General features: G+C 38.8%; 1 protein-coding gene across 2 annotated transcripts in view; it reads right to left on the bottom strand.

Moving 5' to 3' along the window:
• The window catches only part of LOC124796331 (nuclear envelope integral membrane protein 1a), a 138,363-nt gene that overhangs the window by 14,384 nt on the left and 109,313 nt on the right, over positions 1 to 14,666 (bottom strand). The window contains exon 6 of one of the 2 annotated variants that reach the window (XM_047260464.1): positions 5,582 to 5,706. The exons of the other annotated variant lie outside the window; for it this stretch is intronic. Within the exon in view, the coding sequence (XP_047116420.1) occupies positions 5,582 to 5,706 (125 nt within the window). The remainder of the gene's footprint in view (positions 1 to 5,581; positions 5,707 to 14,666) is intronic. 2 annotated transcript variants of the gene reach the window in all.

The raw sequence follows: 14,666 nt of genomic DNA, 5'->3' as shown, positions 1-14,666 counted from the left end.
ACGATACTCCATATGCACGCTACTTGATTAATAGTCACTTGTGAGGAAAGGTATCAAAAGCCTTCTGGAAATCTAGGAATATGGAATCAATCTGAGATCCCTTGTCGACAGCACTCATTACTTCATGGGAATAAAGTGCTTGCTGTGTTGTACAAGAACGATATTTTCTGAATCTGTGTTGGTTATGTATCAATAAGTCATTTTCTTCAAGGTGATTCATAATGTTTGAGTACAGTATATGCTCCAAAATCCTATTGCAAATTGAGGTCAGCGATATGGTTCTGTAATTCAATGGGTTTCTCCTATTTCCTTTCTTGAATATTGGTGTGACCTGTGCTACTTTCCAGTCTTTAGGAACAGACCTGAGCAGTTGTATATGATTGCTAAGGAAGGCGCTATTGTGTCCGCACACTCTGAAAGGAATGTGATTAGTATACCATCTGGACCGGAAGACATGCCTTTTTAAGTGGTTTGAGTTGTTTTGCACAACACCTAAGATATCTACTTTTATGTCACTCATGCTAACAGCTGTTCTGGTTTCGAATTCTGGAATATTTACTTTGTCTTCTTTCATGAAGGAATTACAGGAAACTGTATTTAGTAACTCCGCTTTAGTGGCCTCATAATCAGTAACATTTCCATCGCAATTGCGCAGTGAAGATATTGATTGTTTTTTTTTTTTTCCACTGGTGTGATTTACATACGACCAGAATCTCTCTGGGTTTTCTACCATATTTTGAGACAATGTTTCATTGTGAAACTATTTAAAGCATCTCGCATTGACGTCCGCACTAAATTTTGAGCTTCCGTTAAACTTGGCCAGTCTCGGGGATTTTGTGTTCTTCTGAATTTGGCATGCTTTTTTCGTTGCTTCTGCAACAGTGTTCTGACGTGTTTTGTGTACCATGGTGGATCAGTCCCCTCTCTTATTAACTTATGCATTTTGCATCTATCTATTGCTGTCGATATACTGTATCTTTGAATTTGAGCCATATCTGGTCTACACTTACATAATTAGCTTGGAAGGAATGGAGATGCTCTCTTAGAAAGGCATCAAGTGAATTTTTATCTGCTGTTTTAAATACATATATTTTGCGTTTATTTTTAGTGGTTTTGGTTGATATGGTTTTGAGCCTCACTACAATGACCTTGTGTTCACTAATCCCTGTATCTGTCATGACGCTCTCTATTAGGTCAGGATTATTAGTGGCTGAGAGGTCAAGTGTGTTTTTGCAACCATTTACAATTCGTGTGGGCTCATTAACTAATTGTTCAAAGTAATTCTCAGAGAAAGCATTTAGTACAATTTCGAAAGATGTTTTGTCTACCACCGCCTTTGAACATGTATTTTCGCCAACAAATAGAGGGTAGGTTGAAGTCTCCACCAATTATAACTGTATGAGTGGGGGACTTATTTGTAATGAGATTCAAGTTTTCTTTGAGCCGTCCAGCTATTATACCATCTGAGTTGGGGGGTCAGTGGGGGGAGGGGCAGGGGGGGGGGGGGGGGGTTCAGTAGAAGGAGTCAATCATTATTTTGGTACGGCTGTTGAGTATAACCTCCACCCATAGTAATTCACAGGAACTATCTATTTCAGCTTCACTACAAGATAAACTACTACCAACAGACACAAACACACCACCACCTACTTTATTTAATCTAACGTCTCTGAACACAAATGATCTCTTGCAAGCATTCTAGTGGACAATTTTTAAACTATAAATATAGCACATGGAAAAGCTGCTTAGAGAGACCTGAAAGTCAAGTGAAGGAAATGTCTGCAAGAACAAATACAAAATAAGGCGCATTTGGAACTGTCTTGTGAAAAAATAAATTAAAAAATTTTAAAAATTAGTACTTCACTTATGGTAAAATGCTAATACTTGTGGAACACCAATCAATTTTTTTGAAAAGTGTACAATATGATAAACTGTTTCTTGGTGTTATAAGACAAAATTTGGCAATTCAGGGAAATTTCACTGCACAGAGGACAAAAAACAAGAGCTACACACAGACCACTTACTTCTTTGTACTGTATAGTGAAACACAAAAAAGTAATAGTGATACAATTATGAAAAATTTTACATGGACTACAAACAATACTTTGAAAGAACACAATCATTTGTTGTACAGATAAAGTAGATACTGTAGGTACATAAGTTGTTAAGCACTGTAGCTCAGTACTTGAACCTGGGCTCTTTGTTAAAGAAGACTTGTGCACAAAGATTGAGTGCAGTTTCTACACAGTTTAGTATTGATCATGTTAATTCTGGACTGTCTCCATCATTTATATCAATTTGTGTTGCGAAGACAGGGTAAATATCTTGAACACACAACACAAGGAACTATAACCTGCATGCAAAAAGAGGATGAGCTCTCTCTCTCTCTCTCTCTCTCTCTCTCTCTCTCTCTCTCTCTCTCTCTCTCTACAAGCCACCATATGGTGCATAGCAGAGGGTATTTCGTACACTGCTAGGCATTCCCTTTCCTGCAGCAATACTTCTGTCTACATAGTTCTGTATCAGCCCTAATTTTTCACATCTCTTTTCGACTCTTATTCAAAATACATTGGCAGCAGTAGAATCACCCAGCAGTCAGCTCCATATTTCAGTTCTCTAAATTTACTAAATAGTGTTTCACGAAAAGAACAACATTTTCCCTCAGGAATTCTTATTTGATTTCCCGAAGCATTTCCATATTGACTGGTCTAGCAGCATGCCTCTAAAATGCTTCAATGTCTTCTTTTAATTTGACGTAGTGGGAATTCCAAACACTTGAGCAATATTCAAGAATGGGTCACCCTGGTGTTCTATACATGGTCTCCTTTATAGATGGGCTACACTTTCTTAAAATTGTTGCAATGAACTGAAGTTGAATGAACACCTTCCCTACTATCATCCTTAAGTGCTCATTCCACGTCATATCGCATAGCAATGCTGTGCCTAGGTATTTAGTTGATGGGACTTTGTTGAACAGCATACCACTAATACTGTATTCAAACATTACAGGTTTGTTTTTGCTACTCATCTGCACTTGCTTAAGTTTTTCTACATTTAGAGCAAGCTGCCATTCATTACACTAATATAAATTCTGCCAAAGTCATCGTGTATCCTTCTAGAGACACTAAAAAACAACACTCTCCCACTCTGTGGCTCACCCTATTCAGCAAAATGCTACACAATATTCGACAGTTATCACCTATTCATATCCAAATAGAAGAGAGTATACTTTGTCGTCTCCTACTGGCATGTTAATGTAGGACTAACTGTCCTAATTTCACATACACAAGGGACTAACCATTGACATGGCAGTGGCCCTGATGATCAATGTGGGACAGTCTATTTCTAATAGCTGCAAACAGCACCAACGGTACATACAGAACTATTCATTAATAGTGTGTGATGCATTTGAAAACACAATAGCTAATATGATCATACTAACCATTACTAAATTGAGGATTAGCACTTTTTTCTGTCGACTAAATTGTGTTTCACTTTTATCGTCTATTTCTGAATCAAACTTTTTTTTTTTGTCTTCATCACCAGTGAGCTCAATCTTTTATTGTGGCCCATTTGGATTGCATTTATTTAACTACTCCCACCAGAGCCACCACTACTGCCTCCATCTTCACATTCTTTGTCAACATCAATTTAAACACAAGGTTTTCTATACTGGATAAATAACAACAATTTTCAGTGCTCATTTCATTTTTTGTCCCGTTATCTATAAACAATATATTTTAGTTTGCTCCCAATTCTGTTTCAGGGAAGGACTCTAAGAAAAAAATTGACAATTTGGCTTATGTTCCTTAGCTTTTGACTGGAAAGTAAAACCAGAAAATTCTCTTCTCAGATACATCTGATTTTTTCTGTCATCTGAAATGATTTTCAAAAGTAACTTACCAGTATGGAAAGATTTTATAGCTTTAACCGATGCAAAGGTTATTTTTATCTGCTTTTCAGATTTCACCCAACATTGGCATTTCAAGAAGTGTGAACTTGTTTCAGTCTTTACAACATTCCAAAATATCACGAAACTCTCAAAATTAATGTCTATGTAAACCTGTCACAGTGAGTTCCAACTCTATGGTTCATATTATACCTTGTTTGGTCATAGCTATTGTTCCATCAGTTATATAATCTCTCTTTGCATTGTTCTGCTGCTTCTAACCATAATTAAAAGATGAATCCACATTGCAGGCACTAGATCCACACAATTGCAGGTCGCTAAGTAGTTGTAGGCAAAACAGTGCTCATACAAGTTTGTTCTAAAAGTCATAGATAGACCGCAATAACTATGTTACTCGCTCAGTTAAATGGGGCAGAACCCCCAAAATTTGCACGAAAAACTGTTACATTTTTCACAAATTATTTCCCACAATAAGAGTTACAAATTCTTATGAACAAAATAAAAGAAACAACATAACAGAACAATGCAACACATGTCACCTCTGTGAACAATGTGCATCTACAAACATACAAAAACTAGTCTAGATTATTAGGCTTCTCTGGGGGGTCACATACTTCATCGACAGGAAAACCTTTGCATCATTCATTAATTAAATCCTAAGCTTTTTTTTCACATTACACAAGCTTGAATGATTAACAAAAAATCGATTACAGTCTATGACTCCTCTCTCTTCTAAGAAAGTAACTGTTCTACAGTTTCTGTTTCTGTTTGGCTTTTGACTTAATCTGTATGCCAATACACTTCCAGTTACCTTTCTCATTCCCTAAGATTATGAGAGTGTCATTGCCAATAGACACACTTTTCTGTGGTGTACCTTATTGATGTCTGTGGTTTGTGTTATGACTGACAGAAGGTAAGGCAAAATTTTAGAAGCATACATGCATGCAGAAAAGGATGATTCTCAGCTGAGCTTCAGAGAGGGCTCACTATTCCCATGCAGGCCCAGCCATATGCTTGGTAATCAGTCTTTCCCATGCACCCAATGAATGTCATTTCTGTGTGCCGATATGCCTTCAAATGGAAAAAGTATGTTCCTTTCTGAATTTTTCAAGACCACAGTTAACGACAATTTCTTTCAAATTCCAAGAAAAATGGAATCATGAATTTCAGATTTTAGAGTATGCACTTGCTGTATGAGTTATGGTTCCCACTCAAACTCTCAAATAGTTACAAAGCCAAATTTGAATGAGTCAGTAACAATCTGGAATCAACAGTACATTTTTTGGAAAATTCATGACATTCAGAATACAAAGAATTCAGTTGTCACAGTGGTGTTTGGTACAATAGGAACAGATAACTATATAACGCAATAACTGAAAACCACAATGTATCAGATTAGTGCTGCATCATATTCACAAGCAAGCTAAGCTATAATAATACATCTTATTAAATGTTCTTCACCAAATTTATTTCAAGAGGTCAGTTGTTATGTTAACGAATATATATTGCACTATTTTATATTCTGATCATAATTTGCCACATGCACTGGCATTGCAGTAAACATAATGAAATAGTTTCTTGGATGTTTGCTTTTTGCAATATAAATATTCAGTACTGATCAAATATTATTTTCCTATGTCTATCTGGATTATTACAGTCATTTACTCTCACCATGCAGCTTGAAGTTTTGATATCCAAACACTTGGGAAGTTGTAGCACATTATAACAGTCAGCATTAAAGCAACAGCAGCTTCCTGATAACAGGTGCTTGAGTAAATCAACCCGAGTCCCATGCCCTGAAATTTAAGAAGACTATAGTTAGTAGGAAGTTTTGAAACCTATAAACTACCAGTTTTCAAGGCCAGGCAAATAATATTCTAAATAAATTAATTAAAAAAAAGGGGAGGCAGCTACAGTATAGAAGTGGAAAATTCTGAAAATGTTTTAGACTTCAGCATTTCATTTCACAGTATACTGCAGTACCAAAGTGGGAATGCTTGTTCTTTGTAAAAAAAAATAAAAAATCCTTAAAATGCATCCTCCTGTAACATTCCAGAAGTATAAGAGACTACTCTACCGATAACAAAAATATGTGTGTGTGGCCCCTCCCCCTTACACACACACACACACACACACACACACACATTCTCTCTCTCTCTCTCTCTCTCTCTCTCTCTCTCTCTCTCTCTCTCTCTAAGGATCCCGTCTTCTTCTTTAGCTTAACCAACTGTACTTTGTCATGCAGATGTGAGATTAGTTCTTTTTAGTGAAAATTTTTGCAAGCAGTAGACAACAAATGAAAAGTCAAATTACAGTTATCACTGAAGCAGACAACATGAGAAAAGAAGCTTTAAATGTTAGATAAATCTGCATTAGTCAAGATCCTGAACAAGGGATGATTGCTTTACAGTAAATCAGAACGTACATCCCAATCCACTTTTCCTGCGTTGTTGTATACTGTACAAGCTGACCGATGAAAAAGGATTCGTCTGAAAGGTAGCTCAGTTTTCAGCCTTAAATGCCTTTAAACAAACCACTGCCTTACTTGAGCAGTGAGCTGCTATATTTACTTCTTATATTATTCACATTACATCAGGACTTTCCATTACCATATTTATTATTAATAAGAATAATATCACCATGTTCGAACATTGCAGAGGGCATACTAGCAAATACAGGTGATAGATTTGGAAGGTAGGGGTGTGTGTGTGTGTGTGTGTGTGTGTGTGTGTGTGTGAAGGCTGAGCACAAAAACTAACATGTGCATGAACTTTACATAGAAGGAAGGGATTAATATTTAAACAAAAAAATATTTGGCAGGAACTTATCTTATGATCTACAGGTAAATGCGAAAGTGCTGACGGGGCATGCAAAAGTTTATGATAACTGAAGTAGTTTATTTCCCAGAAATTCATTTTTCTACATTTACGTAATAACATCAAATATGATTATGAAATGTTGCTCTGTGATCTCAAAAAAGTTATGTATGGCAAACATCATCCATCATAGATTAAACACTATCTACAGTTTGCGTATTTATTATAGTGTCGCATGAGGCTGTAACATTACAGAGAACAATATTGAATGGTAAACAGTTAATGGAGTTGGTTTTCTTGTATGGTAGTCTGCAAAGACTGTATATTAAACAGTGAAACTGTGAGCTAACAACTTTCTCTCAGCCTTTGAGGAAATGCTTAAAAGCATTTTTATAGTGATATTCCAGTGAAGTAGGCACATGTAATAAAGTCTGTATAATCACTAAAAACATCTAATGTGGAAATGATGCCTGGTGTTTCTTGTACCATTAGGTTCTGAAATAAACCAAAGGACATTTTTACTCAATCTAATAAAATGACGAAAAAGACAAACAGAGTCACAAACCTGACACCCACATCCATCAGAATGTCTTTACCGTACTGTGTAGATATGATAACTTGACAGAGAAAGGTGGTTGAGCACTTTGCTTGATAACATGCAGAGAGATCTCCAGTAATAATATTGGGAGCAGATCATACATTTAGTGAAATCTAAGGAAATTCCGCAGGGGATGGCAACTGGTTAAAGAAAGTCCATTGTATTTTATAACAACATCACAAAAAGGATGGTTGTTACTCACTACATAGCGGAGATGATGAGCCGCAGATAGGCACAACAAAAAGACTGTCACAAAATAAGCTTTTGGTCAACAAGGCCTTTGTCAAAAATAGAAATGTAATTTGCACACACATGACGACAGTCTCTGGCAGCTAAAGCCAGACTACGAGCAGTGGCAGCAGCACACGATGGGAGAGGCAATTGGGTGGCAATAAGGAAAAGGCTGGGGTGGGGAGGGGGAGCGATAGCAGGGTAGGGGGGGGGGGGGGACAATGAAGAGCTACTGGGGAGCGTGCAGGGACAAGACAGAGAGAGGGTAGGGCAGGGCAGCTAGGTGCAGTTGGGAAGTTAAGATGGAGGATGAGGGAGACGGGGAGCAGCTAGCGGAAAAAGAGATAAGTAAAAAGACGGGTGCGTTAGTGGAATAGAGGACTGTATAGTGCTGGAATGGGAACAGGGAAGGGGCTAGATGGGCGACGACAATGACTAACAAAGGTAGGGGCCAAGAGGGTTACGGGAACATAGGATATATTCCAGAGACAGTTGCAGCCTGTGCAATTCAGAAAAGCTGGTGTTGGTGGGAAGGATCTGACACCACCCCTTACCACATGGCTCTTATCCCTGTAATAGACCTGGATGCAAAACTTGTCCCATACATTCTCTCACCATCATCTATTCCAGTCTTGTCACGAACATCACCTATCTCATCAAAGGCAGGGCTACCTGTGAAACCAGTCATGTACTCTACAAGCGAGGCTGCAACCACTTTGCTGTATTCTACGTGGGCATGGCAACCAACAAGCTGTCTAGCCACATGAATGGCCACTGACAAACTGTGACTAAGCACACCACCCGACCTGACATTCTTCATTTCAATGAATGTTTCAGAGACTGTATCATATGGACTTTTACCACCAACACCAGCTTTTCTGAATTGCACAGATGACTGAGCACACCACCCGACCTGACATTCTTCATTTCAATGAATGTTTCAGAGACTGTATCATATGGACTCTTACCACCAACACCAGCTTTTCTGAATTGCACAGATGGGAACTCTTCCTGCAAGATATCATGTGTTCCTGTAACCTTCCTGGCCTCAAACTTCATTAGTCATTGTCCGTACCCATCTAGCCCCTTTCCTGTTTCCATTCCAGCAGCACTACACAGCCCTCTATTCTACCAATGCACCCAGTCTTTTTACTTCTTTCCTTTTCCACTCCCCCCCCCCCCCCCCCCCCCCCTGCCTCTAACTATCCAGCTGACTGCTGACTGCACCTAGCTCATTCCACCTTGTCCCTGCATGCTCCCCAGCAGCACTTTTCACCATCCCCCACCCACCCCACCCAGTTGCCTCTCTCATCATGCACTACTGCTGCTCATAGTCTGGCTTCAGCTGCCAGAGACTGCTGGGCTCTCTCTCTCTCTCTCTCTCTCTCTCTCTCTCTCTCTCTCTCTCTCTCTCTCTCTCTGTGTGTGTGTGTGTGTGTGTGTGTGTGTGTGTGTGTGTGTGTGTGTGTGTGTGTGCACACCTGGCATCTATTTTTTACAATGGCCTTGTTGGCTGGAGAAGAAACCCGTATGTCAAAAATGTGTGTCCTCTCAGCCCCTTTCACCCAAGTTGTTGAAATGAGGTATGACAGCCTAGTAACTTACTCTATCAGCTGCAGATAATTGTTACTCAATCTCAGTTACTTTTGTTTCCACCTGAACTTAATTCTAAATCTCAACAGTGGAGTGATAGTATGCAGAGCAATACTATCTTGAGCCCTTAATTGAACATCTAATTTATTTACTTGTAGTCTCGTGTTTAAATCTCCTAAACACTGTAATTAGAAAAAAAAAAAGGTGTCTCTGACTGTCTGGAAACTTGTTTCAAGGGAGGTACATCTGCTGGAAGGTGGACAGAAAAGATCTTTCACAGCTTAGGTTTCAATGACTGAAAGCAAACATAAGAATACGCCAGGCAAGTGGGAATATTCTGTCTGTACTAGCATTTGTGGTAAGGTAACAGTGAACCATCAATACCAGTTCAAACTCAATGTGTGGGTGGTGATTATTGGCGACCACCTCATGGGACCTTTCTTTCTTCCACAATGCCCCACAGCTTAGTCATATCTGCACCTCCTGCAGGTGACACTGCCTACCCTGGTGTAAGATGTTCCTTCAGTGGTAAGAAGGGTAATGTGGCTACCACAAGACGACACTCCAGCTAGCTTCCAGTATGGAGGCATCTTAAGAACATCTACCACAAGTGCACATTGAGGCTGAACCAGTACTGATGGTTTGCTGCTATCACACCAATGAACCACTGAAACACTAGTACAGAAGACAGAACATTTTTACATGTCTGGTGTGTTCTCATGTGTGCTTTTGATAATTGAAACCTACACTGTCATTGATCTTTTTTCTCCATCTTCGAGTGGACATAACTCTGTAGGAACATTTCTGGCACATGTCCATAAACCTTTATTGCTCATTATCCACTCAGGGATTGTTTCCTGCAGCTTGTATCCAATCACGTAATTAAATCAACATGAGAAAACTGCCACATTACTAAAACGCTCATTTAAAAGATCATAAAACATTTTAAGTAAATGTATTCAAGAATACCTAAGAAAATTGGAAGTATTTTTGAGGCTGTCCAGTCACTAGGTTCACACAGGGTTGCCATACGTTTCCCCAAGTGAAATTCTGATATTTCCCTGATTTCCAGACAAGTTTTAGAATTTTTCCCAGACAAAATTTGAGATCTAAAGGTAAGTAAAGACACAAGTTGACAAAAAAATGTAAGGATTTCTGGATGTCTCCCCAGAGTGGGCAAAAATATTAAGTACTTAACATCACCTTTTGTAATGAACTGTTTTTAGATGGAGAAAGCAAGCCAAATGGTATGTGTGTCATTAGAGCAACTGTTGTTATTTTATTTTAATAAAACAAAACACTTTTGGTGACAAAAATATGCATTTCCTTGGAGCCACAAGACAGATTTGAAATACCTTCACTGATTTCCCAAACGATCTCAGAAGAAAGTAGGTCTCTTGAAAGAAGTGTGTAAGGCAGGGAAGAGTTGTGTAAACCAACACTGTAGCTGACCACTAAAAATGAGTGAGCAGGGAAGTGGTGCATGTACTCAGCAGCACCCAGCCAGCGACAATGCACAACATCTCGGTAAACAAACCATTTCATCTACTGAGACAAAAACTAGATTTTTCCAGTGTTTTTCAAATTTACCTGATACTTCCCTGATTTCCCCAACACATTTGAAATTCCCTGATTTCCAGAACTTGTGGCAACCCTGTAACACCATACTAAAATTACTTTAGAACAGGTTTATTAATGGAAATCTGTTCCAAGGCAGAACAAGCAATTGTGTGGAACATCAGCAAGTTTGGAAAAGGTGAGGACCTGTATAACTGGGCACCAGGAGAAAATGCTATCAAATAGCAAGTAGAAGCACATAGGCTGGAGATGGAGCTGTTCGTCAAGATGTCTAATTGCCTCTCCTTATGGTATATATGCTGGTCTGATATGAAGGTATTCTGATCACAATACCATGCACCCATAATATGTCTGGGATCACACAAATGCTTAATGGTAGTTGAGCTATCAGTCCTAAACAAACGTGTTTCACAGAGGTTGATGCTCTGGAGGATCTAGTCTTCAGATGTCTTCAGTATGGCAGCTACAACAGCACAGAAACAAACATTGATTGGTGTTTAAATCTTAAAATAGTATCACTAATGTGCAGTAAATAACTGAAAACAATGAGTAGATTGGTTAGAAATCAACAAAAATTTCTCTGTAGTTTCTACTCAAGAGGACGTCGTTATCAGGAGAAAGAAAACTGGTGTTCTACGGATCGCAGCGTTGAATGTCAGATCCCTTAATCGGGCAGGTAGGTTAGAAAATTTAAAAAGGGAAATGGATAGGTTTAAGTTAGATGTAGTGGGAATTAGTGAAGTTTGGTGGCAGGAGAAACAAGACTTTTGGTCAGGTGAATACGGGGTTATAAATACAAAAGCAAAGAGGGGTAATACAGGAGTAGGTTTAATAATGAATAAAAAAAATAGGAATGCGGGTAAGCTACTACAAACAGCATAGTGAACACATTATTGTTGCCAAGATAGACACGAAGCCCACGCCTACTACAGTAGTACAAGTTTATATGCCATCTAGCTCTGCAGATGAAGAAATTGATGAAATGTATGATGAGATAAAAGAAATTATTCAGGTAGTGAAGGGAGACGAAAATTTAATGGTCACGGGTGACGAATTCGACATTAGGAAAAGGAAGAGAAGGAAACGTAGTAGGTGAATATGGATTGGGGCTAAGAAATGCAAGAGGAAGCCGCCTGGTAGAATTTTGCACAGAGCATGACTTAATGATGGCTAACACTTGGTTCAAGAATCATAAAAGAAGGTTGCATACATGGAAGAACCCTGGAGATACTAGAAGGTTTCAGATAGATTATATAATGGTAAGACAGAGATTTAGGAACCAGGTTTTAAATTGTAAGACATTTCCAGGGGCAGATGTGGACTCTGACCACAATCTATTGGTTATGAACTGTAGATTAAAACTGAAGAAACTGCAAAAAGGTGGGAATTTAAGGAGATGGGACCTGAATAAACTGAAAGAACCAGAGGTTGTACAGAGTTTTAGGCAGAGCATTTGCAGGGATGGGGGAAAGAAACACAGTAGAAAAAGATGGGTAGCTTTGAGGAATGAAATAGTGAAGGCAGCAGAGGATGTAAAAAGACGAGGGCTAGTAGAAATCCTTGGGTAACAGAAAAGACACTGAATTTAATTGATGACAGGAGAAAATACAAAAATGCAGTAAGTGAAGCAGGTAAAAAGGAATACAAACGTCTCAAAAATGAGATCGACAGGAAGTGCAAAATGGCTAAGCAGGGATGGCTAGAGGACAAATGTAAGGATGTACAGGCTTATCTCACTAGGGTAAGATAGATACTGCCTACAAGAAAATTAAAGAGACCTTTGGAGAAAAGACAACCACTTGCGTGAATATTAAGAGCTCCGATGGAAACCCAGTTCTAAGCGAAGAAGGGAAAGCAGAAAGGTGGAAGGAGTATATAGAGGATCTATACAGGGGCGATGTTCTTGAGGACAATATTATGGAAATGGAAGAGGATGTAGATGAAGATGAAATGGGAGATACGATACTGCGTGAAGAGTTTCGAAACAAGGCCCCAGGAGTAGACAACATTCCATTAGAACTGCTGACAGCCTTGGGACAGCCAGTCCTGACAAAACTCTACCATATGGTGAGCAAGATGTATGGGACAGGCGAAATTCCCTCACACTTCAAGAAGAATATAATAATTACAATCCCAAATAAGTCACAGCTGCAAAATACTAATGCGAATTCTTTACAGACGAATGGAAAAACTGGTAGAAGCCGACCTCGGGGAAGATCAGTTTGGATTCCACAGAAATGTTGGAACACGTGAGGCAATACTGACTCTACGACTTATCTTAGAAGAAAGATTAAGGAAAGGCAAACCTACATTTCTAGTATTTGTAGACTTAGAGAAAACTTTAGACAATGTTGACTGTAATACTCTTTCACATTCTGAAGGTGGCAGGAGTAAAATACAGGGTGCGAAAGGCTATTTACAATTTGTACAGAAACCAGATGGCAGTTATAAGAGTCGAGGGACATGAAAGGGAAGCAGTGGTTGGGAAGGGAGTGAGACATGGTTGTAGCCCTCCCCGATGTTATTCAATCTGTATATTGAGCAAGCAGTAAAGGAAACAAAAGAAAAGTTCGGAGTAGGTATTAAAATCCATAGAGAAGAAATAAAAACTTTGAGGTTCACCAATGACATTGTAATTCTGTCAGAGACAGGAAAGGATTTGGAAGAGCAGTTGAACGGAATGGACAGTGTCTTGAAAGGAGGATATAAGATGAACATCAACAAAAGCAAAACGAGGATAATGGAATGTAGTCGAATTAAGTCAGGTGATGCTGAGGGAATTAGATTAGGAAATGAGACACTTAAAGTAGTAAAGGAGTTTTGCTATTTGGGGAGCAAAATAACTGATGATGGTCGAAGTAGAGAGGATATAAAATGTAGACTGGCAATGGCAAGGAAAGCGTTTCTGAAGAAAAGGAATTTGTTAACATCAAGTATAGATTTAAGAGTCAGGAAGTCGTTTCTGAAAGTATTTGTATGGAGTGTAGCCATGTATGGAAGTGAAACATGGACGATAAATAGTTTAGACAGGAAGAAAATAGAAGCTTTCGAAATGTGGTGCAACAGAAGAATGCTGAAGATTAGATGGGTACATCACATAACTAATGAGGAAGTATTGAATAGAATTGGGGAGAAGAGGAGTTTGTGGCACAACTTGACCAGAAGAAGGGATCGGTTGGTAGGACATGTTCTGAGGCATCAAGGAATCACCAATTTAGTACTGGAGGGCAGTGTGGAGGGTAAAAATCGTAGAGGGAGACCAATAGATGAATACACTAAGCAGAGTCAGAAGGATGTAGGCTGCAGTAGGTACTGGGAGATGATGAAGCTTGCACAGGATAGAGTAGCATGGAGAGCTGCATCAAACTAGTTTCATGACTGAGGACAACAACAACAACAACAACAACAACAACAACGGTTAAAAAAAAATTATTATAAGCCTACTCCCTAATTATAAAAATAAGTCCCAAATGTAGGGGTGCTGTGAAGAGTTGAAAGAACGGAAAAATATTTAAAACCATTAATTGTGCTTACTGCAGGCAGTTTTTTAAATTGTGAACGCTATACTAAAGAATACAATGGGAAGTTAGGTCATGCTTAAAATGCTATTTTGAGGGACACCATTATTCTACTCCAGTTTGTGTTATGGGCAGATAACCCACATAACCCATCATTGAAGTTGCCCGACTATCTGGATCCAAGTATTATTCTACAATGTGAAACAAAAATGGGTATAGACACATCAGCTACTGCTTCTGTAAAAAAGCCACTTTTATAGCTGCCTCTAACAATGTCACACTGTTAACAGTGCAGAGTGGCCAATACACTTTTGGGATAACATCAAGTAATGTATCAGCATGCTCTCTAAAGTCTCTTTTGTACAGTTAACTACAGTGATGTCTAGTGAGTATTTATTACAGAAAACATTTGCCATAAAATG

The sequence above is a fragment of the Schistocerca piceifrons genome, chromosome 4, assembly GCF_021461385.2.
Source record: "Schistocerca piceifrons isolate TAMUIC-IGC-003096 chromosome 4, iqSchPice1.1, whole genome shotgun sequence".
NCBI classification, from domain to species: domain Eukaryota; kingdom Metazoa; phylum Arthropoda; class Insecta; order Orthoptera; family Acrididae; genus Schistocerca; species Schistocerca piceifrons.
The sequence above is the reverse complement of the archived record's forward strand: the minus strand, read 5'-3'. Positions and strand labels throughout refer to the sequence as shown.